The 20684-nt window shown below is 41.1% G+C and overlaps 1 protein-coding gene across 1 annotated transcript in view; it reads right to left on the minus strand.

Annotated features, from left to right (window-relative positions):
* SLC25A16 (solute carrier family 25 member 16) overlaps positions 1-3454 on the minus strand; it is a 51961-nt gene extending 48507 nt beyond the window's left edge. Inside the window, exon 1 of the mRNA XM_040485205.1 lies at positions 3231-3454. Coding sequence (XP_040341139.1) covers positions 3231-3351 — 121 coding nt within the window. The 5' untranslated portion in view covers positions 3352-3454. The remainder of the gene's footprint in view (positions 1-3230) is intronic.
* Between the last annotated feature and the right edge of the window lie 17230 nt (positions 3455-20684).

Genomic DNA, 20684 nt, shown 5'->3' on the forward strand with positions numbered 1-20684 from the left:
AGGAAGGAAGGAAGGAAGGAAGGAAGGAAGGAAGGAAGGAAGGAAGGAAGGAAGGAAGGAAGGAAGGAAGGAAGGAAGAAAAAATGTTGTTTATAAGCCAACTATCTAAATTATGGTATTTTTGGTATAGTAGCCCAAATAGACAATTTTGTAAAGTACCTTACATGTTGTAAACACTTGATAAAATAGGCTGTTATCATTATAAAATGATGGATTAAAACTCTTTGGTATCTTTTTGTGACTACTTTAAGCTCTTCACCATTGCATATTTGATCCAGAAGGTACAAAAGGACTGGGATTTTGTGGGTCTCCTTTACAACTATATCCCCAAAGACCAGTACAGGGCCTGGCACATAATAGGCACCCAAAAGATGTTTGTTTAATGAATGAACATAGACTCTTAACTTTACAAACTTTTTAAAATGTAAGACAAAATCACTCATTTATTTAATAGCCTAGCATGTAACTAATATTAAAATCCATACTCTGAGATATCTAAAAATAAAATGCCTATCGTATTCAAATTCACATATAAGCTTTATATATTACAAGCTTCTCTTATCTTAACTAATGAAAATAATAGTCATGGCTGCCTCAAATTGAGGATAAATGAAAAATATTTTGCATTTGGGTATGTTTGGTTTCAGAATATTTTGTTATATTATCTTTTCAGTCATTATTATAAAATTTGGAATGCGTGCAATAAGTAGTTTTCTTTGATAGTATCTTAACTCATTTCATCACATTACTTTATAGCTCAGTTGATCATCACGACAATCCATTGAGTTAGGTCATGAAGCTTTTATCCTCCTTTTGAGCAAATGAAGTTATTTGTCCAACACTGCTGCTAATCAACAATAACAGTTAACAAGTACTGAATGTTTACTTTATACCAGGTACTAGGCTAAGAGATTTAACTGAGGGCATTATGCCAAAGCTTTTATGGGTACTATCTCATTTAATCATTACAATCCTCTGAGGTAGGTACTATCCTTTTCCCACTTAAAAGACGTGGCAACAGGGGCACCTGGGTGGCTCAGTCAGTTGAGTGTCCGACTTCGGCTCAGGTCATGATCTCATGGCCCGTGAATTCGAGCCCCGCTTCGGGCTCTGTGCTGACAGTCAGAGCCTGGAGCCTGCTTTGGATTCTGTGTCTCCCTCTCTCTCTGCTCCTAACCCACTCGCATTCTGTCTCTCTCTCAAAAATAAAGTATTAAAAAAAAAGATTAGGGGCGCCTGGGTGGCTCAGTCGGTTAAGCGTCCGACTTCAGCCAGGTCACGATCTCGCGGTCCGTGAGTTCGAGCCCTGCGTCAGGCTCTGGGCTGATGGCTCAGAGCCTGGAGCCTGTTTCCGATTCTGTGTCTCCCTCTCTCTCTGCCCCTCCCCCGTTCATGCTCTGTCTTTCTCTGTCCCAAAAATAAATAAACGTTGAAAAAAAAAATTAAAAAAAAAAAAGATTATAAAGTACTTTAAAAAATAATAAAATAAAAGATGTGGAAACTGAGGCACAGGGAGGCTAAATAACTTGCCCAATGGTATTTTTTTCTTATCACTTGAACCAAGAATTCCTATACAATCTTCAAAGTTATTCACACTTACCAAAAATTTGAAGCAGCGCTTTACCAAATAAGAGAACAAAGAATATGAAAAGCATCATACGTTATCAGGCAAATGCAAATTAAAACTACAATTAGATACCATTAAACACCTATTTAAAGGGAAAGCACACACACACACACATACACAAACACAGAGGACACAAACTCTGATAATATCAATACACTTTAGAAAACAGTTTGGCAGTTCCTACTTCAAGTAAAAGTCGGAATCTTTTTTTTTTTTTTAATGTTTACTCATTTTTGAGAGACAGAGAGACAAAGCATGAGAGGGGAGAGGCAGAGAGAGGGAGACACAGAAACCAAAGCAGGCTCCAGGCCCCAAGCTGTGAGCACAGAGCCCAACGTGGGGCTTGAACCCACCGACGGTGAGATCATGACCTGAGCTGAAGTCGGACGCCCAACCGACTGAGCCACCCAGGCGCCCCTAAAAGTCAGAATGTTTACAATTGCTTGCAAAGCTCTTCATTCTGCCTCCCCATTACCTCTAACCTCCTTCCCCCATCAACACCACTTGGCTCCAGCTACATGGCTTTCCTTCTGGCCTGAAATGCTCCTCTTCAGACATCAACTTGCTCAACTCTCTCACTTCAAGTCCGCTCAAGTGTCATTCTCTCCAAGAGACTTATGACCGTCCTATTTAACACTGCACCCACTCAGCTTTGCGTTCCCTTGCCCCATTCTCCTTTAACTTCTCCCCATTGCATTCATCACCTTCTAACATACTATGTAACTTACTTTCTCCCCTCAAATCCCCAATCAAGTAAACTCCAGGAGCTTTGTTTTGTTCCATGGTATACACTGACCATGTGGCAGGCACACAGCAGGCACTCATATTCCTGGTATAAATGAATGAATGTCGTTTTTATCAGAAGAACAAAATAATTAAATTATTAATACTACTGCTGCCTACAGATATTCTTTCCACAAGCCCTCATAACGTGGAATTTTTTAAATTCCCAGCCTTAACAAGTAATTAAGTGTTGACAACCCGGACAATCAAATAAGAGAAGGCAGTGACTGAAAGACTTCTTTATGGTAAGGCAGAGGAAATTTCTGAGAGACAATTATGAACTTTCTGGCCTCACAGTAACAGAGATAGAAGGGCTGCACCAGCTACCTATCATGTAACTATAGAGCAGTTTACTAGGATCACTGGAAGCAGTTTTGGTTGTAGACAGTTTTACACAATTTCCCTCATCATCTTTAAAAAGCTGACCTCCAGTATTTGTTTTCTTTAAAGCAAACAGCAAAATCCAACTCTACAATGGGTCATTTATGGTCTTTGTAAAAGAAAAGGGTGCCCAACATGTCTCACTGAAACCCTGGCACTCCGCTCTTTCCCCTACTTTCCCACCCCGAAGAATGGGTGCTTGGTTCGGCCCGTCCACATCCCCAGCCGCTCCCAGACCGCTCGAGGCCCTTCTTCCCCAGGATCCTGTTGTCACTAGTCAAGTGGTTATCAGAAAGAGTTACAACAGGTCAGTGCAAACAACCGACCGGGCACTGAAGCAGCCAGAGTCCAAGAATGTCACCGCGGCCGCAAACACCGGATCTGCCCAGGATCCCGCCCTGCCACCCGAGCGCGCCGGCTCCTCTCGGCTGACACCCACCTCCGGCCAGAAAGGAGCGCAGCCAGTAGAAGTCCCGGCGGGCGGTGGGCCCTCCGGCTCCCGCCGCTTGCGGCATCGCGGGAGGGGGATCGGCCGCTGCCAGGGCCGCCGCCGCCGCCATCAGGACCAGGGCCGCGACGGGAAGTCGGGTCGCCAATTTACAAGCCACTGGCTGGAGACATGACCAGAGCGGGCGGTGACAGAGCACCGACCGCCGCGCGGGCGGGACGGAATAACACCAAGCGGCGCGGCGCGGGCTGATGGCGTACACCAGGGGCGGGGCCTGGGCCCGCGCCACGAGTGGGAGTCACCCACGCTCGCCACCTCCCCCGTACAGCCTCACCCAAGACCCTCCTCCCGGCCTCGCTTACCAGGCCTCTTCTGTTCTGATGGAAGAAGGAAAGCGTGGCCAGGGAGAAGGTCCCACCAAAACCCACCTCAGAAAGCTCTCCCCGTCCATTGACTTGTAATTGCCCTAGCTCAGATGAATCCTTTCCAGAAACAACCTTTGGTTCCTCACTGCTCTTTCCAGGAACCTCTGAAATTGCACCATCTCCCGCCAAATCAGTTCTGCCTTCTCAGAGCTTCCCACTGAACCTCGGTTTCTACTCTCCCTAACCACCTATTAAGCTTCCACTCCACCCCATCACCTCTGTCAAAGAAATATTGCTAAAGCAGATTGCTCTTTCTTTGGGGCCCTACAAATTACACAATTATTATGCTTGTCCAGCGTTTCTGAATCTATGCCTCTGCTTAACCGAACTCTGCTCCCCACCAGCCCAGTCTCTGCCATAAAATCTTAGGAACTTTACAGTTGCTTCTCCGCGCCCACACTGTACTCCAAGACTTCTACTTAACTACTCCTTAGGGGCACTATTTCTCTCTCTCTTTTTTTACAGATTTTTTTAATGTCTATTTTGACAGGGAGAGAAAGAACACACGAGTAGGAAAGGGGCAGAGAGAGAGGGAGATACAGAATCCGAAGCAGGCTCGGAACAGCACAGAGCCCGACGCGGGGGGGCTTGAGATCAGGACCTGGGCTGAAGTCGGGCGCTTAACCTGCTGAGCCACCCAGGTGAGGGGCACTATTCTCTTACTGTAAGCCCCTCATCACTTCCCGGCTGGGCAAAATTCATTCCTATTCTTTATGACCAAAGTTGTTCTGAACTTGTTTTGTCTCTTTCAGAAACGATATTAGAATTTTCTTCAATAGTTATTCCAACCTTTCTTATTATTGGCACCGGTCTCCTCTTTCTCTTTCTATGGATATGCTTCTGCAAGGTCTTTCTAGACACATGTAGTCACTAGTAATGAGTCCAGATTTATAATTTATTTTCCTCCAGGTTCCCAATTTTCAGTTTCTGCCAGAAAATACAGACCTATATAATAATATCATTATTTATATGTTACATGTCTAATGTGTAGAAACTAAAGCTCCCCAAATGGAATGGTTGCACTGTAAATGTAATTAATGCTACTGAATTGTACAATTAAAAATGGTTAAGGGGCGCCTAGGTGGCTCAGTTGGTTGAACAACTGACTTCGGCTCAGGTCGTGATCTCATGGTCTGTGAGTTCGAGCCCCGTGTGGGGCTCTGTGCTGACAGCTCAGAGCGTGGAGCCTGCTTTGGATTCTGTCTCCCTCTCTCTCTCTCTCTGCCCCCCTCCTCCCCCGCTCAGGCTCTGTCTCTCTCTCTCTCTCTCTCTCTCTCTGTCAAAAATAAATAAACATTAAAAAATTTTTTTAAATGGTTAAAATTGTAGATTTTAAATGAAGTGTATTTTACACAATAAAAAAATACAAAGAGAAAGCTTCTTACATTTGTTAATGTAACAACAAAGGAGAAATTACCTAATTAGCAAAACTGCCCCAATTCCTAGTGCTAATGTGGATTTCTCCCCCAGGCCTGTAGGCTATACTAGTACATCTCTTCTCTTCTGTTTCATTTTCAATGAGATGTACCTTACAGGTTCAGCTTATCATTTAATGGCTCCCAACTCCAAAACTCAATCCAGATGAAGGATGGAAAGTTGATATAAATGATAACTGACAAGTCTAGTGATTTCAACATCCTTTATTTATTTATTTATTTATTTATTTATTTATTTATTTATCTCTATACCAAATGTGGGCTCAAACTCACAACCTCGAGATCAAGAGTCACATGCTCTTCAGAGTGAGTCAGCCAGACACCCCAACATCCAATTATTTCTTCTCCATCTATGCAACCGGTTACTACTAAACTACCTAACCTACAGATGTTATAGTGTCCCAGGGCTCAGTCAGCGGGTCTCTTCTGTAATCACACTCACTCTAGATCTTACCCAACCTCACAGCTTTATTATATTTTATTATATTATTTTTATTATATTATATTTATTATACATTTTTAGGTAAACTGTACACCCATCATGGGGCTTAAACTCACGATCCCCGAGATCAAAAGTCTCATGCTAGGGGTGCTTGGGTGGCTCAGTCTGTTAAGTGTCTGACCCTTATTTTTGGCTCAAGTCATGATCTCATGATTTGTGAGGTCAAGCCCCCTTTAACAGAGCCTGCTTGGGGTTCTCTCTCTCCCTCCCTCTCTATACCTGCCCTGCTCCTGCTCTATCTCTCTCAAAATAAGTAAACTTTAAAATAATAATAATAATAATAATAATCTTTAGAAATAGATTATAAAGTGAAATAAAATTTTCTGGGGCACCTGGCTGGTTCAGTCAGTAGGGTATGTGACTCTAATTTAAATATTTTCCACAGGGGTGCCCGGGTGGCTCAGTTGGTTGAGTGTCCAACTTTGGCTCAGATCATGATCTCACAGTCCATGAGTTCGAGCCCCGCATCAGGCTTTGTGCTAACAGCTTGGAGCCTGGAAACTGCTTCAGATTTTGTGTCTCCCCTCTCTCTCTGCCCCTCCCCTACTCACTCTCTCTTTCTCTCAAAAATAAATAAACATTAAAAAAGATTAATAAAGGGCACCTGGGTGGCTCAATCAGTTAAGCATCCAAATTGGGCTCAGGTCATGATCTCAAAGTTCATGGGTTTGAGCCCCACGTCAGGTTCTGTGCTGATAGCTTAGAGCCTGGAGCCGGCTTAGGATTCTGTGACTCCCTTTCTCCCTGCCTCTTGCATTCTCTCTCTCTCTCTCTCTCTCTCTCAAAAGTAAATAAACATTAATTTTTTTAATTTAATAGATATTTTCCACAGCATTTATCAGCTTTCCAAATATATTATATACAAAATTTATGTTATATATAAAATGTTTCTGTATCAGTTTCCCTCCACTAGAATGTAAGCTCAAATGACGTTAGGACTTATCTGTTTCATTAATTGGGTATGTCCTTTGACACTGAATAGATGATACATGATGGTGGATCTACTTAAAGACCAAGCTTTTCTTTTTTTCTTTTTTTTTTTAAAGTTTATTTATTTATTTTGAGAGAGAGAGAGAGAGAGAGAGAGAGAGAGCATGTGCCAATCAGGGAGGGGCAGAGAGAGAGGGAGAAAGAGAATCCCAAGCAGGCTCTGTGCTCAGTGTGGAGCCCAACACAGGGCTCAATTTCAGGACCATGAGATCATGATCTGAGCCAATATCAACAGTCAGACACTTAACTGACTGAGTCACCCAGGCACCCCTCTTTTATTATTTTTTTAAAGATTTTATTTTTAAGTAATCTCCACATCCAACATGGAGCTCGAACTCACAACTCCAAGATCAAGAGTTGTGCACTCTACTAACTGAGACAGCCAGGCATGCCAAAGACCAATCTTTTCTCTCTGTCTTTCACTTTTAGAATATCTAGCAACTAGTAGCCAGAGGCTAAAAAAGTAGAGAAAAATCAATCCACTTTCTCAGAGAATGTATTATTTCATGGAATGAATGTGAACCTAATAGTAAAATACATATAATACAAATAAAAGTGGGGATGCAGGAGAAAGATCATATTTGCTAATGGTCATCAGGGAAGGAGATAATGAAACTGTCCTTTGACATGGCTAAGCATGGACTAAGGCAAACATATATACACATACACACACACAGAATAAGAAAACTGAACTTGTTCATGAAACAAGGAATAGTCCAGTTTGTCGATCCTTGATTCCCTCTCCGTGATGGCCCAACACTTGTGTGGCAGACTACTGACCAATAATGTTAGAGAAGTAGGTCAAGGCTACATCATGAACTGGTTTAATCTTTGGCTAAAGAGTTTAGACTTAGTTCAATGGATAATAAGAAGCTGATGACAGCTCGATTTTAGAAAAGTTAACCTGGAAGAGATGAATAGAATGTTTGGGAAGGGAGATACTGACAGATCCTTAATAAAGAAGCCAGTTGGGAAGCTTTTGCAACAATCCAGGCAAGAGGGCCTGGGTGATTCACTTGGTTAAGTGTATGACTCTTGATTTCGTCACAATCTCACAATTCATGAGATCAGTGGGCTCGAGCCCCATATCAGGCTCTGAACTGACATCCAGGAGCCTGCTTGGGAGTTTCTCCCTGTCTCTCCCCCACTTGTGCTCTCTCTCTCTCTCTCTCTCTCTCTCTCTCAAAAAATTATTTAATTAAAAAAGAGGGCTGATAGGAGCATAAAAACATAGCGACCTAAAAGGAAATTGATGGAGGAAAAGCCAAAGCTGCTGCAAACCGTTTTGCTAGAGTGATTAACAGACTTGATGGTATCACTAACAAAATAAGGAAGACAGAAAGAGGAATTGGCTTAAGACACAGAAAGGTTAGAAATGTTAGCACAAAAACAAAAAACAAAACACAAAGACAAAAAAAAAGAAAAAAGAAAAACTGGGCGCCTGGGTGGCTCAGTCGGTTAAACATCTGACTTTGGCTCAGGTCATGATCTCACGGTTTGTGAGTTCCAGCCCTGCTTCAGGTGAACATGAGCCCCACTGGGTGAGCTCTGCTTCTCTCTCTCCCTTTGTCTCTACTCCTTGTTCACAGTTTTGACAAAGCTTTTTTTTTTAATATGACAGTATATGAATACCATGTAGACCATATATAACAATAACTACCTGAAAAGCCTTCTTTGAAAACTTTCCCATCCCCACATGCACCACCGTGTTATGTGAAATAGGGAGAAATTGGAGTGCCAATTTTTAAATGTTTATTTATTTATTTTTGAGTGGGGGAGGGGCAGAGAGAAAGGGAGAGAGAATCTGAAGCAGGCTCCACAGGGGCTCTGTCAGCACAGAGACCATTGCAGGGCTTGAACTGTGAAATCATGACAGGAGCTGAAATCAAGAGTGGGATGCTTAACGGACTGAACCACCCAGATGCCCTGCAGTGCCATTTTAATAAACATTGTCATGGACCTTAGCTATCTGCAAGTCTTCTGTTAAAGAGTCTTTTAGACTGCAGACTTTCATTTACTTGTATCTGTCAGGAATGTATCACAGATGCCTAACTAATTTCAATAACTTTGGGGCATATATATTTTATCCTATGTCTAACACAAGACCTTTGCTCCTTTATTTATTTACTTATTTTTGAGAGAGGGAGAGAGGGAGAGAGAGTATGCATACACAAGGGTAAGAGGGAGAGGGACAGAGACTCTGAAACAGAATCCAAGAGGAGCCTAACGCTGGGCTTGATTCCATGACCCTGGGGTTATGACCTCAACCAGTATGAAGAGTAGGTCGCTCAACTGACTGAGTCACCCAGGTGCCTGGAGACCTTTGCCCCTTCAGTGTTGAATTTATCCACAAACAAAATTTTAAATATTTAAAAATGTTTATTTATTTATTTTGAGAGAGACAGCACATGCACGTGCACACACGTAAGCGGGAGAGGGGCAGAAAGAGAGAGGGAGAGAGAGAATCCTAAACAGGCCCCTTGCTGTTAAGGTGGAGTCCAATGTAGGGGTTCACAAAGCATGATATCTCACGAAGCATGAGGTCATGACCTGAGCCCAAATCAAGAGTTGGAGGCTTAACCAACTGAGCCACTCAGGCATTCCTAAAATGTTTTAGATGTTATGCAACATCACATGAAATTGGACATCTTTGTTTTCTTTTATATGCATATAGTGTATTTTAGTATATCAGAAGAAATGCCATAACTATTTCTGAAATGATACACAAGACACTGTCTAGCAGTGATTACCTCTGGGGGATGGGACTGATGAAACTTAGGAGACCTGTACCTTTTACTTTTCATTATACACTTTTTTTATGGTTTGGATATTTTCTAAAGCATACTTTGGTTATATTTTTGATCTATGGTAATTAGATATTAATAAATTGCATGAGATGAACATAATTCTTAATATTTTCAACTCTTTTTTTCTTTGTAATTAAGTAGGCTCCATGCCCAATGTGAGGCTTGAACTTATGACCCTGAGATCAAGAGTCACATGCTCTACCAACTGAGCCGGCCAGGTGCTGCTCAACTCTAGAAATAATATTAGATATTCTGAAGTTGTGACATCAGATTTCCATGGCTAATGTGAAGTTGAGAAAAGCTTGTGAACATAAGGCCAAAGCTAATAAGGAGAGCAGAAATTTTAGGAAATTGCTTCAGATTTCTCTTTTCTTTTGGTTTTAATAATCTGGTATTTGAAAAAATGAAAACCAACATTTTTCTTTTTTTTTTAATTTTTTAAATGTTTTATTTATTTTTGAGAGAGAGAGAGAGGCAGACTATGAGTGGGGAGGGGCAGAGAGAGAGGGAGACACAGAATCCAAAGAAGGCTCCAGGCTCTGAGATGTCAACACAGAGCCTGACGCAGGGCTCAAACTCATGAACCGTGAGATCATGACGTAAGCTGAAGTTGGACGCTTAACTGACTGAGCCACCCAGGTGCCCCAAAACTGACATTTTTTGAGTCAAGTCTTTTTCTGAAGCCCATCAAATCTTCACATTAATTTTTTTAATGTAAGTATAGTTGCTGCACATTAACTTCTAACAACACAGTAGAATAAGAAAGAACCAAAGCATTGAATGTTCTCTACTTAGATAATGATCTTAAGGACTCACTAAATATCCGAGTATCAGTTTCTAATCTGTAAAATATGAGTGATCCCCTCCATGTGATGCAAATATCACATGAGATCATTGAGGCATAAGAGCTACTGCAGTGCTCAGCACATATTAGGTGCTATATTCCTCTCACTTCCTTAGTATGTACACCCCTAGACCTACAGAATAGATCTACATTCATTCAGTCAACACACATCCACTGTCTACCTACTGTGTTCCAGGCATTATGTTAGATGACCAAGATATACAAATTAATAAGACAACATTTCTACAGTCTTTTGTAAGAGAGCAAGCAGCTACAAAAAGTGAGCACAATTTGTCAGTTACCTATTTTATATTAGGAGTATGCATGGAGTACTATAAGGCAGAAAGAGGGGAGAGACCAATTCTATGGGAGGAGTGAGGAGATTAGGAAAAGAGACTTGAGCTGAGCCTTGAAAAATGAGTAAGAGTTTTCCAGGCAGTTGTAGGAGAAAGAATATTGCAGAAGAGGAACTGTATTATGTCAATGTAGTTACAATTAGATATAGCAGTGAACTAGAAGTTGTTTACAGAACTGACCTAATTTATTCTTTCATTCATTCAATAGGTATTTCTTGTACAGATGGTAGGCATCAGAGATACAATAGTTGATAAAAACATGGTCCATCTTGATCTCAGGGTTATAAGTTCGAGCCCTATGTTGGATGTGGAAATTACTTCAAAATAAAACCTTAATGGGGCACCTGGGGCACTCAGTCGGTTAGACGTCCAACTTTGGCTCTGGTCATGATCTCACAGCTCGTGAGTTTGAGCTCTGCATTGGACTCTATGCTGACAGCTCGGAGCCTGGAGCCTGCTTTGCATTCTGTGTCTCCCCCGCTCTCTCCCTCTGCCCTTCCCCTGTTCATGCTCTCTCTCTCTCTCTCTCTCTCTCTCAAAAATAAATAAACATTAAAAACATTTTAATAAAAAAATAAAACCTTAAAAACAAAGAAAAAGCTTGGCCCATGTCCTTCAGGGAGCTTATACTCCAGTGGGAAAGACAAATCTTAATCAAATAATCACAGCAATTCATGTAAAATTCAAACTGAGATTAGTACGTTTGAGAGGAGGTTTAGTACATGGTGATATAAAACCATAAAAAAGTAATTTGACCTAAAACAATTTACTTTTTTTAAAAAAATATTTATCTTTGAGAGAATGCAAGAAGGGGAGGGGCAGAGAGAGAAAGGGACAGAGAAACTGAAAAGGGCTTTGCCCCCACAGGCTGACAGCAACGAGCCTGATGTGTGGCTCCAACTCATAAACTGCAACATCATGACCTGAGCCAAAGTCAGACACTCAAGCCACTGAGCCACACAGGTGCCCCATTGACCTAAGTAAGTTTAGAGAAGGCTTCTTTGAGGAAGGAAGTGATGCTTAAACTCAGAAGTGGAGGATGACAAGGGCTTAACTGAGGAAAGGTGTAAGAAAAAGCATTCCACAAAAAGGAGACAGAGCCTCTGGTAGGAGAGCTGGTGTTTTCAAAGGTCTGATCACAACCTCAAATACATTACTACACTATGTCCTTTAAGGGTCAAGAATTCAAATGTCTTCCAGGGATCAGGCAGGTCACCTATGCTGACAAATGTATGAGACAATAGAGGGAGCTGCTAGACTGGAGAAGTGTCAAAGTGTTTGTCCAGCCTACAATGAAACTTGTCTGCAAATGAAATTAACTGGTTCATAAGAACAAAATTATTGGTTTGCAACTATAGAAGAAAACCACTGTGACTAGAGTAGGAAGAACTAGGAAGTGTGTGATATAAGATGAAATAGAGAAATAGGTCAAATCTAGGGGCGCCTGGGTGGCTGAGTTGGTTGAGTGTCCAACTTTGGCTCAGGTCATGATCTCATAGTTCATGAGTTCGAGTCCCTCACTGGGCTCTCTGCTGTTAGCACAGAGCCCACTTCAGATCCTCTGTCCCCCTCTTTCTGTGTACCTCCACCACTCAGGCTCTCTCTCTCAAAAATAAATAATAAAACATATATATATAAAATCTTATAGCCACTAGAAGCCTTGTAGTCACTGTGGAGGTCTTGTCATTATCCTAAAAGCAACACAAAGCCAAAGTGTTAAGCCGTGGTTGACATGGTCAGGTGTACATTTCAAAAAAGATCCTTGCCCATAGCTTGGATAATGTAACAGAGACAAAAGCAGATATGAGTAGACTATTGCAAGATGTGGCACTTAGTCTAGAGTAAAGGCCACAGAAATGGAGGGAAATGGATAAATGGACTCTGAAGTGATAAAATGGTTGAGACTTGGCAAGGGATTCAATAAGGCAATGGGGAGAGGAAGATGTCAAGGATAATTCCTAGTTTCCTGTTAACATAATTTTATGGATTCACCACTGAGGCAGGGATCACTAGAAGAGAATCAGTTGACTGTTGGTTTAGAGCAAAGTGGAAGGACAGAGGAAAGGATGAGTTACTTGGTTGGGCCATATTGAGTATGCGGAGGCCTTAGAGACACCCAAGAAGAGATACTAAAGAGTTGAATATATAAGAAGCAGCCTGGGCTAAAGATGTAACATTAGTAAATCAAGGTTAAGGAGAAAGTGAGAACCTAGAATTCAGCCTTGGGTAACTAGAACACTTAATGTCTAGATAGAGAATCAAAGACTGGCAAAGGAGACTAGGAAGTAGCTAAAGATGTAGAGGGTAAAACAAGAGTTATAGAAGCCAATGGAAAAGAGTGTTTTAAGAATAATACAGTATAAGGGGCACCTGGGTGGCTCAGTCGGTTAAGTGTCCGACTTCAGCTCAAGTCATGATCTTGTGGTTCAGGAGTTAGAGCCCCACGTCGGGCTCTGTGCTGTAGCTCAGAGCCTGGAGCCTGTTTCAGATTCTGTGTCTCCCTCTCTCTCTGCCCCTCCCCCACTCACGCTGCCTCTCTCTCTCTCTCTGTCTCTGTCTCTCTCTCTCAAAAACAAATAAGCATTAAAATTTTTTTAACAAAAGAATAATACAGTATTGGATGATGAGCACTGAGTAGCATGGAATTACTGAAGCATTATATTGTACACCTGAAACTAATAAAGCACTGTATGTTAATTATGCTGGAATAAAATTAAAAATAAATATGGGCACTTGGGTGGCTCAGTCGGTTGAGCAACCGACCCTTGATTTCAGCTCAGGTCATCATCTCACGATTCTGCTCTGACAGTGTGGAGCCTGCTTGGAATTCTCTCTCTCTCTCTCTCTCTCTCTCTCTCTCTCGCTCTCTGCCTCTTCCCCACTCGTGCTCTCTCTCTCTCAAAAAAAATAAATAAAACTTTTTAAAATTAAAAACAAATAAAAATAAAGACAAAATAATCTTACAGTGATTAGAATGCAAGAAAAAAGAGTAATAAATATAGCTTTGGAAATGTTGAGTTTAAAAGGTCTACAAAGGGTCTAGGTTGAAATAATCTGGACCTCAAAAATGGACTTAACATTAGAAAGATAAACTTGGAAGTTTGGGGCACTTAAGTTGCAAGTTAAGCCATATTTACTTAGAGAACAGAGTGTAATGTTGTAAAGATGGTCCTCGATCAACAGTAGCAATTACTATTCACACACTTGAGCAGTAATAACACTGATGGATTTACTTACTGTTTTTGTCCCAGAAGATAAAAACACTTTGGAGATATTATCCAATTGCTTCTGTCAGTCAATATTTGGTCTGTCAGCAATATTTATTGAGGATATTATAGTATGAAGTCCTATGGAAAGATAAGATACAAAAGAAAGTATGAGTGTCACCCTGAAGCCTTCAGACAATTGGGGAAATAAAATATTGACATATGTAATACTAATGAACAGTTACATATTTACATACTTAATAAAGTTCAACACCATTCTTCATGAATGCTGAAGAGGGATGATAATTCAGAGGCTATCTACATTTGGTGGAGTTGTTCAAGAACAGTTTTCTAAAGGAACTGAGTTGTCAGTGGATTTTATTTTGTTTTATTTTGTTTTAAATGTTTATTTATTTACTTTGAGAAAGAAAGAGTGCAAGAAGGGAAGGGGCAGAGAGAGAGGGAGAGAGAATCACAGATGGGATTCTCGAGTCAGGGATTGATCCCACAAACTGTGAGATCACGACCTGAGCCAAAATTAAGACTCAGTCGGACACTTAGCTGACTGAGCCACCCAGGCGCCCCTGGACTTTTTAAAATTTTTTAATTTTAATTTTATTTTTAGTTTATTTATTTTGAGAGAGAGAGAGCATGCACACGTGTAGGGGAGGAGCAGAGAAAGGAGAGAGAGAGAGAGAGAGAGAGAGAGAGAGAGAGAGAGAATCCAAAGCAGGCTCCACACAGTCATACAGAGACTGACATGAGGCTTGAACTCACAAACTGTGAGATCATGATGTGAGCCGAAATCAAGAGTTGGTCGCTTGGGGCGCCTGGGTAGTTCAGTTGGTTAAGCCTCTGACTTCTGCTCAGGTTATGATCTCATGGCTCTCATGAGTTCGAACCCTTCATTGGGCTCTGTGCTGACAGCTCAGAGCCTGGAGCCTGCTTTGAATTCTGTATCTTCCTTTCTCTCTGTGCCTCCCCCGTTTGTGCTCTGTCTGTCTGTCTCTTTCAAAAATATATTAAAAAATAAAATAAAATAAAATAAAATAAAATAAAATAAAAAGAGTCAGACGTTTAACTGACTGAGCCACCCAGGTGCCCCTCCTGGATTTTAAATAATAGAATTCTAGAGATGGTAAGGACCTTGCAGATCTTCAAGGCAAAGACAAATATTTTTGAAGTGCTTCTTATATATAAGGGGAGACGATGGGAAAGGGACCCACAGAGATCCTGCTTTGTATGGGCCTAGTGTAGGTGTTTTACTGTCATGTTTAAGGTATGGTGACACTGTGAAGTTTATCAAGAAGTTAGTCTCAGTTGTGCCAACATAGAATTGCGCGATTGCAGCCTTAGAGTTTAGATAGGACCCCAGGGAGGCATTTAACAAAAATATCTTGAGCTATTTGTTATTTGCTATGTGCCAAGTCCTGCGCTAAGCACTGGGAATATAAAATGAAAGATAAGCCCTTTGAAGGGTATACAACTTGGTAACTGGTTAGAGTGTGTGAAAAGTGCTTGATGTGGAAATGCTACAGAAGCAGTGTCAGGGGAGCGGCAATACTCCTAATTCTGCCTGGATCATTACGTGAGGCTTCAAGGAGCTCTGCGAGGTGGGTTTTGAGGGATAGGATAAGTTTGCCAGGCTGACAAGAATAAGAGCAATATAGAGGAAGGAGAGACAGAACAGAAGGGATGACATTCCAGGCAGACCTGTATCTGTTCCAACCATTCCATCCCTTCTATTCACAAAGCCAGACAAAATAAGTTTGTTAGGAGAGACTCACAGGGTAATTAAGTCGGTTTTGAACGAATCTTCAGTGAGGAGGAAGAAAATGTCCAGAAATAATTCAGTCAATTGCTTTTCAAGTGCCTAATAAGTAGAGGTCATCTCGTGTGACACAGAGAAACATCAGAGTGGAGCAGGTCCCAGCATGTTTCAGGTGAAAATGAAAGGAAAGTAGATCAGGAACATTGCATATGGCTTCAGAGGTGAGAGATAATGGGCTGGAGTTCACAGAGCAAAGCATTCTGTGCTAGAGATCCAGCTTTGGAAGTGTCCTGCGGGTCCTAAAGTGCTTGCAGTGAGTGCCAAGAGAACTCTGAAGAAGAGAGAGAAGATGGTGAAGTATTTTGGCTGGATGTGTAAGAGAAGAACAAGGATGGACTGCATGTGTTACATAATTCCAGGATGGAGGTATTTCAAAATTAAGCGTGGACAGGAAGGAGAACGAAACTGTGTTGTGAGTGTAACCTCAGGAGTGGGTCAATGGACTCAGGAATAAATAGGTGTTATAGGAACAAGAAAAAGCAAGAAATACCATTTGTCAAGGAGAGAAATGGAAGTTAAGTTAAATGGGAGAACAAGATCAGGCAAAGGGGTGACCTAGGCACGATACGCATGAAGACTCTGGGGCGCCTGGGTGGCTCAGTTGGTTAGTCCTCCAACTCTCGATCTCAGCTCAGGTCTTAATCTCAGAGTCGTGAGTTCAAACCCCATATTGGGTTCTGTGCTGGGTGTGAATCCTACCTAGGGAAAAAAAAAGATACCCCTAGACAGCAGAGAAGATGGAGCATTGAAGACGAACTGGAGATACTAAGAGAAGGGCTCTTCAAAAACAGTAAAAAAAAAAAAAAAAAAAAAAAAAAAAAAAAGGCTTAAATAAAGTAGCATGGACACTATGGGCTCAAGGGGAAGAAGTTAAAGAACAGTCATATAACAAGGCAAGAAACTTCAGCTAAGGAAGGAAATAGTACTGCGGAGGAAGGGTAGGAAAGGTAAGAAATCTATTGTTTGAAGCCCTTACTTGACAGCCTGAGCTATGGGCAGCTTTGGAGGTGAGGAAAAAATGAAGGCTTAGAACAGGTCCCATGGCAGAAATAGGCTAAAAATCTCCACAAACACAGATTGTTGAGGAGCAATAAAGACTTCGGGCAGATTTAGAGCCTAAGATTTTGAAGCTGGCTGAGTCTGAGAGAATTCTGCTGCTTGCAAGCAGTAGAGAAAAGGGATGAGGGGGATGTAAAGGTCAAGTGAGGGTGCTTCCAGGTTGAGTTTGGGAGAGGTCAAAAGAAGAATTAAATTAGTGGGTTGAAAAGGTTACCAATGAAGTTACCGGAAGTTGTCGGACAAGACATAAATGTAGCAAATGGCTACAATCTTGTCATAAGAAGTAGGGAAGGAGCTTGCACCAAAACAGGCTCACCTGACCACATGCAGACAGTTCTCCATTGGGGGTTTGGTCCTTTTGGAGTTGTCTATAATACAAAAGATCTTGTTTCTTCATTATAACTAGAATATATCTCCATGCTTTACAATCACTGTGAAGACATGGTAATTCTAGTTCCTTCCAAAACAATTCTGGCAATCCCAATTTTCTTCTCCTTCTTTCTACTACTTTGATTTCCTTTCTTCTGCCTCCCCCATGGAGGTGTCTTTTGGTTTGCACCTACTATGTGTTCTATGTACCCTGTGTATTCTTTTTTAAAATTTTTAAAAAAAATTTATTTATTCTTGAGAGACAACGTGAGCAGGGGAGGGACAGAGACAGAGGGAGAAGGAGAGAGAGAATCCCGGGCAGGTTCCACACTGTCAGCATGGAGCCCTACATGGAGTTCAAACCCACAAATAGTGAGATCATGACCTGAGCCGAAATCAAGAGTGGGATGCTTAACCGAATGAGCCACCCAGGCGCCCCATACCATGTGTATTCTTGACAATTGTTGAATTCAATTTAAAAACTTGAGTAAGAAAAAGATTTTAGTTCTGTGTCTGCCATTAAATTGACCAGTAAATGCCAATTCCTGCAAACTTGCTCAGTGCAAATTCTCGAGTAATTCGCTTGGGTCTTTTTTGCTCTAAGTTTTTCTTGCTCTCTTGAACTCCTGGCAGAATTGACAGCATAGTTCTTTTTCAGTGCTAAGCTACTACTGCAGATTTATCTTGCCCAGCCTCCCCTCCTATCTCCCAGGATCATGCAAATGTGCTGTGCTAGATCACCAAGGGACAATTAGCTCTCCCCTACCTACATTACATCATCTATCTATCTATCTATCTATCTATCTATCTATCCATCCATCCATCCCTGAGCTCCATATAGAAAATACTTTGTCTTCTTAGCCATTTATACCACCAGGATTCCTCACCAATACTAGGACAGTGTTGCCAAATTTTGATTTTATTATTTTTTGTTTTATTTTAACTCCAGTATCATTAACATACAGTGTTATATTAGTTTCAGATGTACAATGAAGTGATTCAACAATTTTATACATTATTCAGTGCTATAAGTGTACACTTAATCCCCTTCACCTCTTTTACCCATCCCCCACCCACTTCCCCTCTGGTAATCATCAGTTTGTTCTCTATAGTTCAGAGTCTGTTTCTTGGTTTCTCTCTCTGTCCCTCTTTTTCCCTTTTGCTCATTTGTTTTGTTTCTTAAATCCCACATAAGAGTGAAGTCATATGGTATTTCTATTTCTCTGACTTCTTTCTCTTGGTATTATACTCTCTAGATCCATCTATGTTGCTGCAAGTGGCAAGATTTTGTTCTTTTTTATGGCTGAGTAATATTCCCTGTGTATATGCACGTGTGTGTGTGTGTGTGAGAGAGAGAGAGAGAGAGAGACCTCTTCTTTATCCATTCATCTATCAGTGGACACTTAGACTGTTTCCATAATTTGCCTATTGTAAGAATGCTGTAATAACCATAGGGATGCATGTATCTTTTCAAATTCATGTTTCATATTCTTTGGGTAAATATCCAGTGGTGGAATTACTGGATCATATGATAATTCTTTTTTTAATTTTTTGAAGAACCTCCATACTGTTGTCCACAGTAGCTGCACCAGTTTACATTCCCACCAACAGCACAAGAGGCTTCCTTTTTCTCTACATTCTTGCCAACCCTTGTTGTTTCTTGTGTGTTTTGATTTTAGCCATTCTGACAGATGTGAGATGATATCTCATTGTGCTTTTGATTTGCATTTCCCAGATGATGTGCTGTTGAACATCTTTTTCTTTTTTTTTTTAAGTAGGCTCCACATTTAACATGGGCTTGACTCAAGACCCTGAGATCAGGAGTCACATGCTCTGGGCACCTGGGTGGCTCAGTGAGTTAAGTGTCCCACTCTTGATTTCAGCTCAGGTCATGATCTCATGGTTCGGTTAGTGAGATTAAGCTCCACATTAGGCTCTGCACTGATAGCGTGGAGACAGCTTAGGATTCTCTCTCTCGTCTCTCTGCCTCTTCCCTCCCCCAAAAATAAATAAAATAAAATAAATTTTAAATGTAAAAAAAGATGTTTTCAAAAACATTAAAACAAAACAAAAAAAAAGTTGTGTGCTCTACCAAATGAACCAGCATCTTTTTGTGTCTGTTGGCTGTGCATCTTTTTAGATGAAATGTCTATTCATGAACTTTGCCCATTTATTAGGTGGATTATTTGTTTTTTTGGTGTTGAGTTGTATCAGTTCTGTATATATATTGGCTACATACCCCTTTATTGGATATGTCATTTGCAAATATCTTCTTCCACTTAGTAGCTTGTCTTTTAATTCTGTTGATTGTTTTGTTTTTTGTTTTTTGTTTTTTTGCTGTACAGAAGCTTTTTATTTTGATGTAGTCCCAATAGTTTATTATTCCTTTTCTTTTCTTGCCTCAGGAGTCATATCTTAAAAAATGTTGCTATAGCCAATGTCAGAGAAATTACTACCTTTGGTCTCTTCTAGGGTTGTTATGGTTTCAAGACTCACATTTAAATCCTTAATTCATTTTGCGTTTCTTTTCTTTTTTATTTAAAAAAATTTTTTTAAATAATTTTTTTAAAGTTTATTTATTATTGAGAGACAGAGAGACACAGAGCATGAGCAGGGGAGGGGCAGAGAGAGGGGGAAGCACAGAATCTGAAGCAGGCTCCAGGCTCTGAGCTGTCAGCACGGAGCCCAATGCGGGGCTCAAACTCACAAACCAGGAGATCGTGACCTGAGCTGAAGTTAGACGTTTAAACAACTGAGCCACCCAGGCACCCCAATTTTCATGTATGGTATAAGAAAGTTGGGGCGCCTGGGTGGCTCAGTCGGTTGAGCGTCCGACTTCAGCTCAGGTCACGATCTCACGTCTGTGAGTTCAAGCCCCACGTCGGGCTCTGTGCTGACAGCTCAGAGCCTAGAGCCTGTTTCCGATTCTGTGTCTCCCTCTCTCTCTGCCCCTCCCCCGTTCATGCTCTGTCTCTCTCTGTCCCAAAAATAAATAAATGTTGAAAAAAAAATTTTTTTAATAAATAAATAAATAAATAAATAAACGTTAAATTTTTTTTTTAATTGCAGCTTTCCTCATCACTTCCTGTCCCCTTGCCTGTTTTTCTCCCACTCCCTCTGACTATGACCATCTGATGCACTATATATATTTTGCTTATTTGACTTCATTTTCGGCCCCAACCCCACTCCATGATGGAATGCAAGCTTCACAAGGACAGAGGTTTCATTTTGCTCACTGCTGCTTCCCTAGATTTAGAACTGTGCCTGGCACATAGTATAGGTTCAACTAACATTTACGGAATGAAGAGAGTGAGTGTTACCATGGATATTTTTCTACATCTTTGTGTGATTTTCCCATTTCAATACTTAAAAATTTTTAATTTTTTGATATTTTGAGAGAGAGAGAGAGCAAGCTCATGGGGGAAGGGCAGAAGGAGAGGGAGAGAGAGAAAATCCCAAGCAGGCGCCACACTGTCAGTGTAGAGCCCTATGCAGAGCTTGAACTCACAAACCTTGAGATCATGACTCTGAGATCAGAACCATGAGATCATGTCTGTGAGATGAGCCAAAATCAAGAGTCAGACGTTTAACAGACTGAGGCACCCAGGTCCCCATTTCAA

Source organism: Herpailurus yagouaroundi, unplaced genomic scaffold (assembly GCF_014898765.1).
Source record: "Herpailurus yagouaroundi ecotype Mexico unplaced genomic scaffold, PumYag 163, whole genome shotgun sequence".
NCBI classification, from domain to species: domain Eukaryota; kingdom Metazoa; phylum Chordata; class Mammalia; order Carnivora; family Felidae; genus Herpailurus; species Herpailurus yagouaroundi.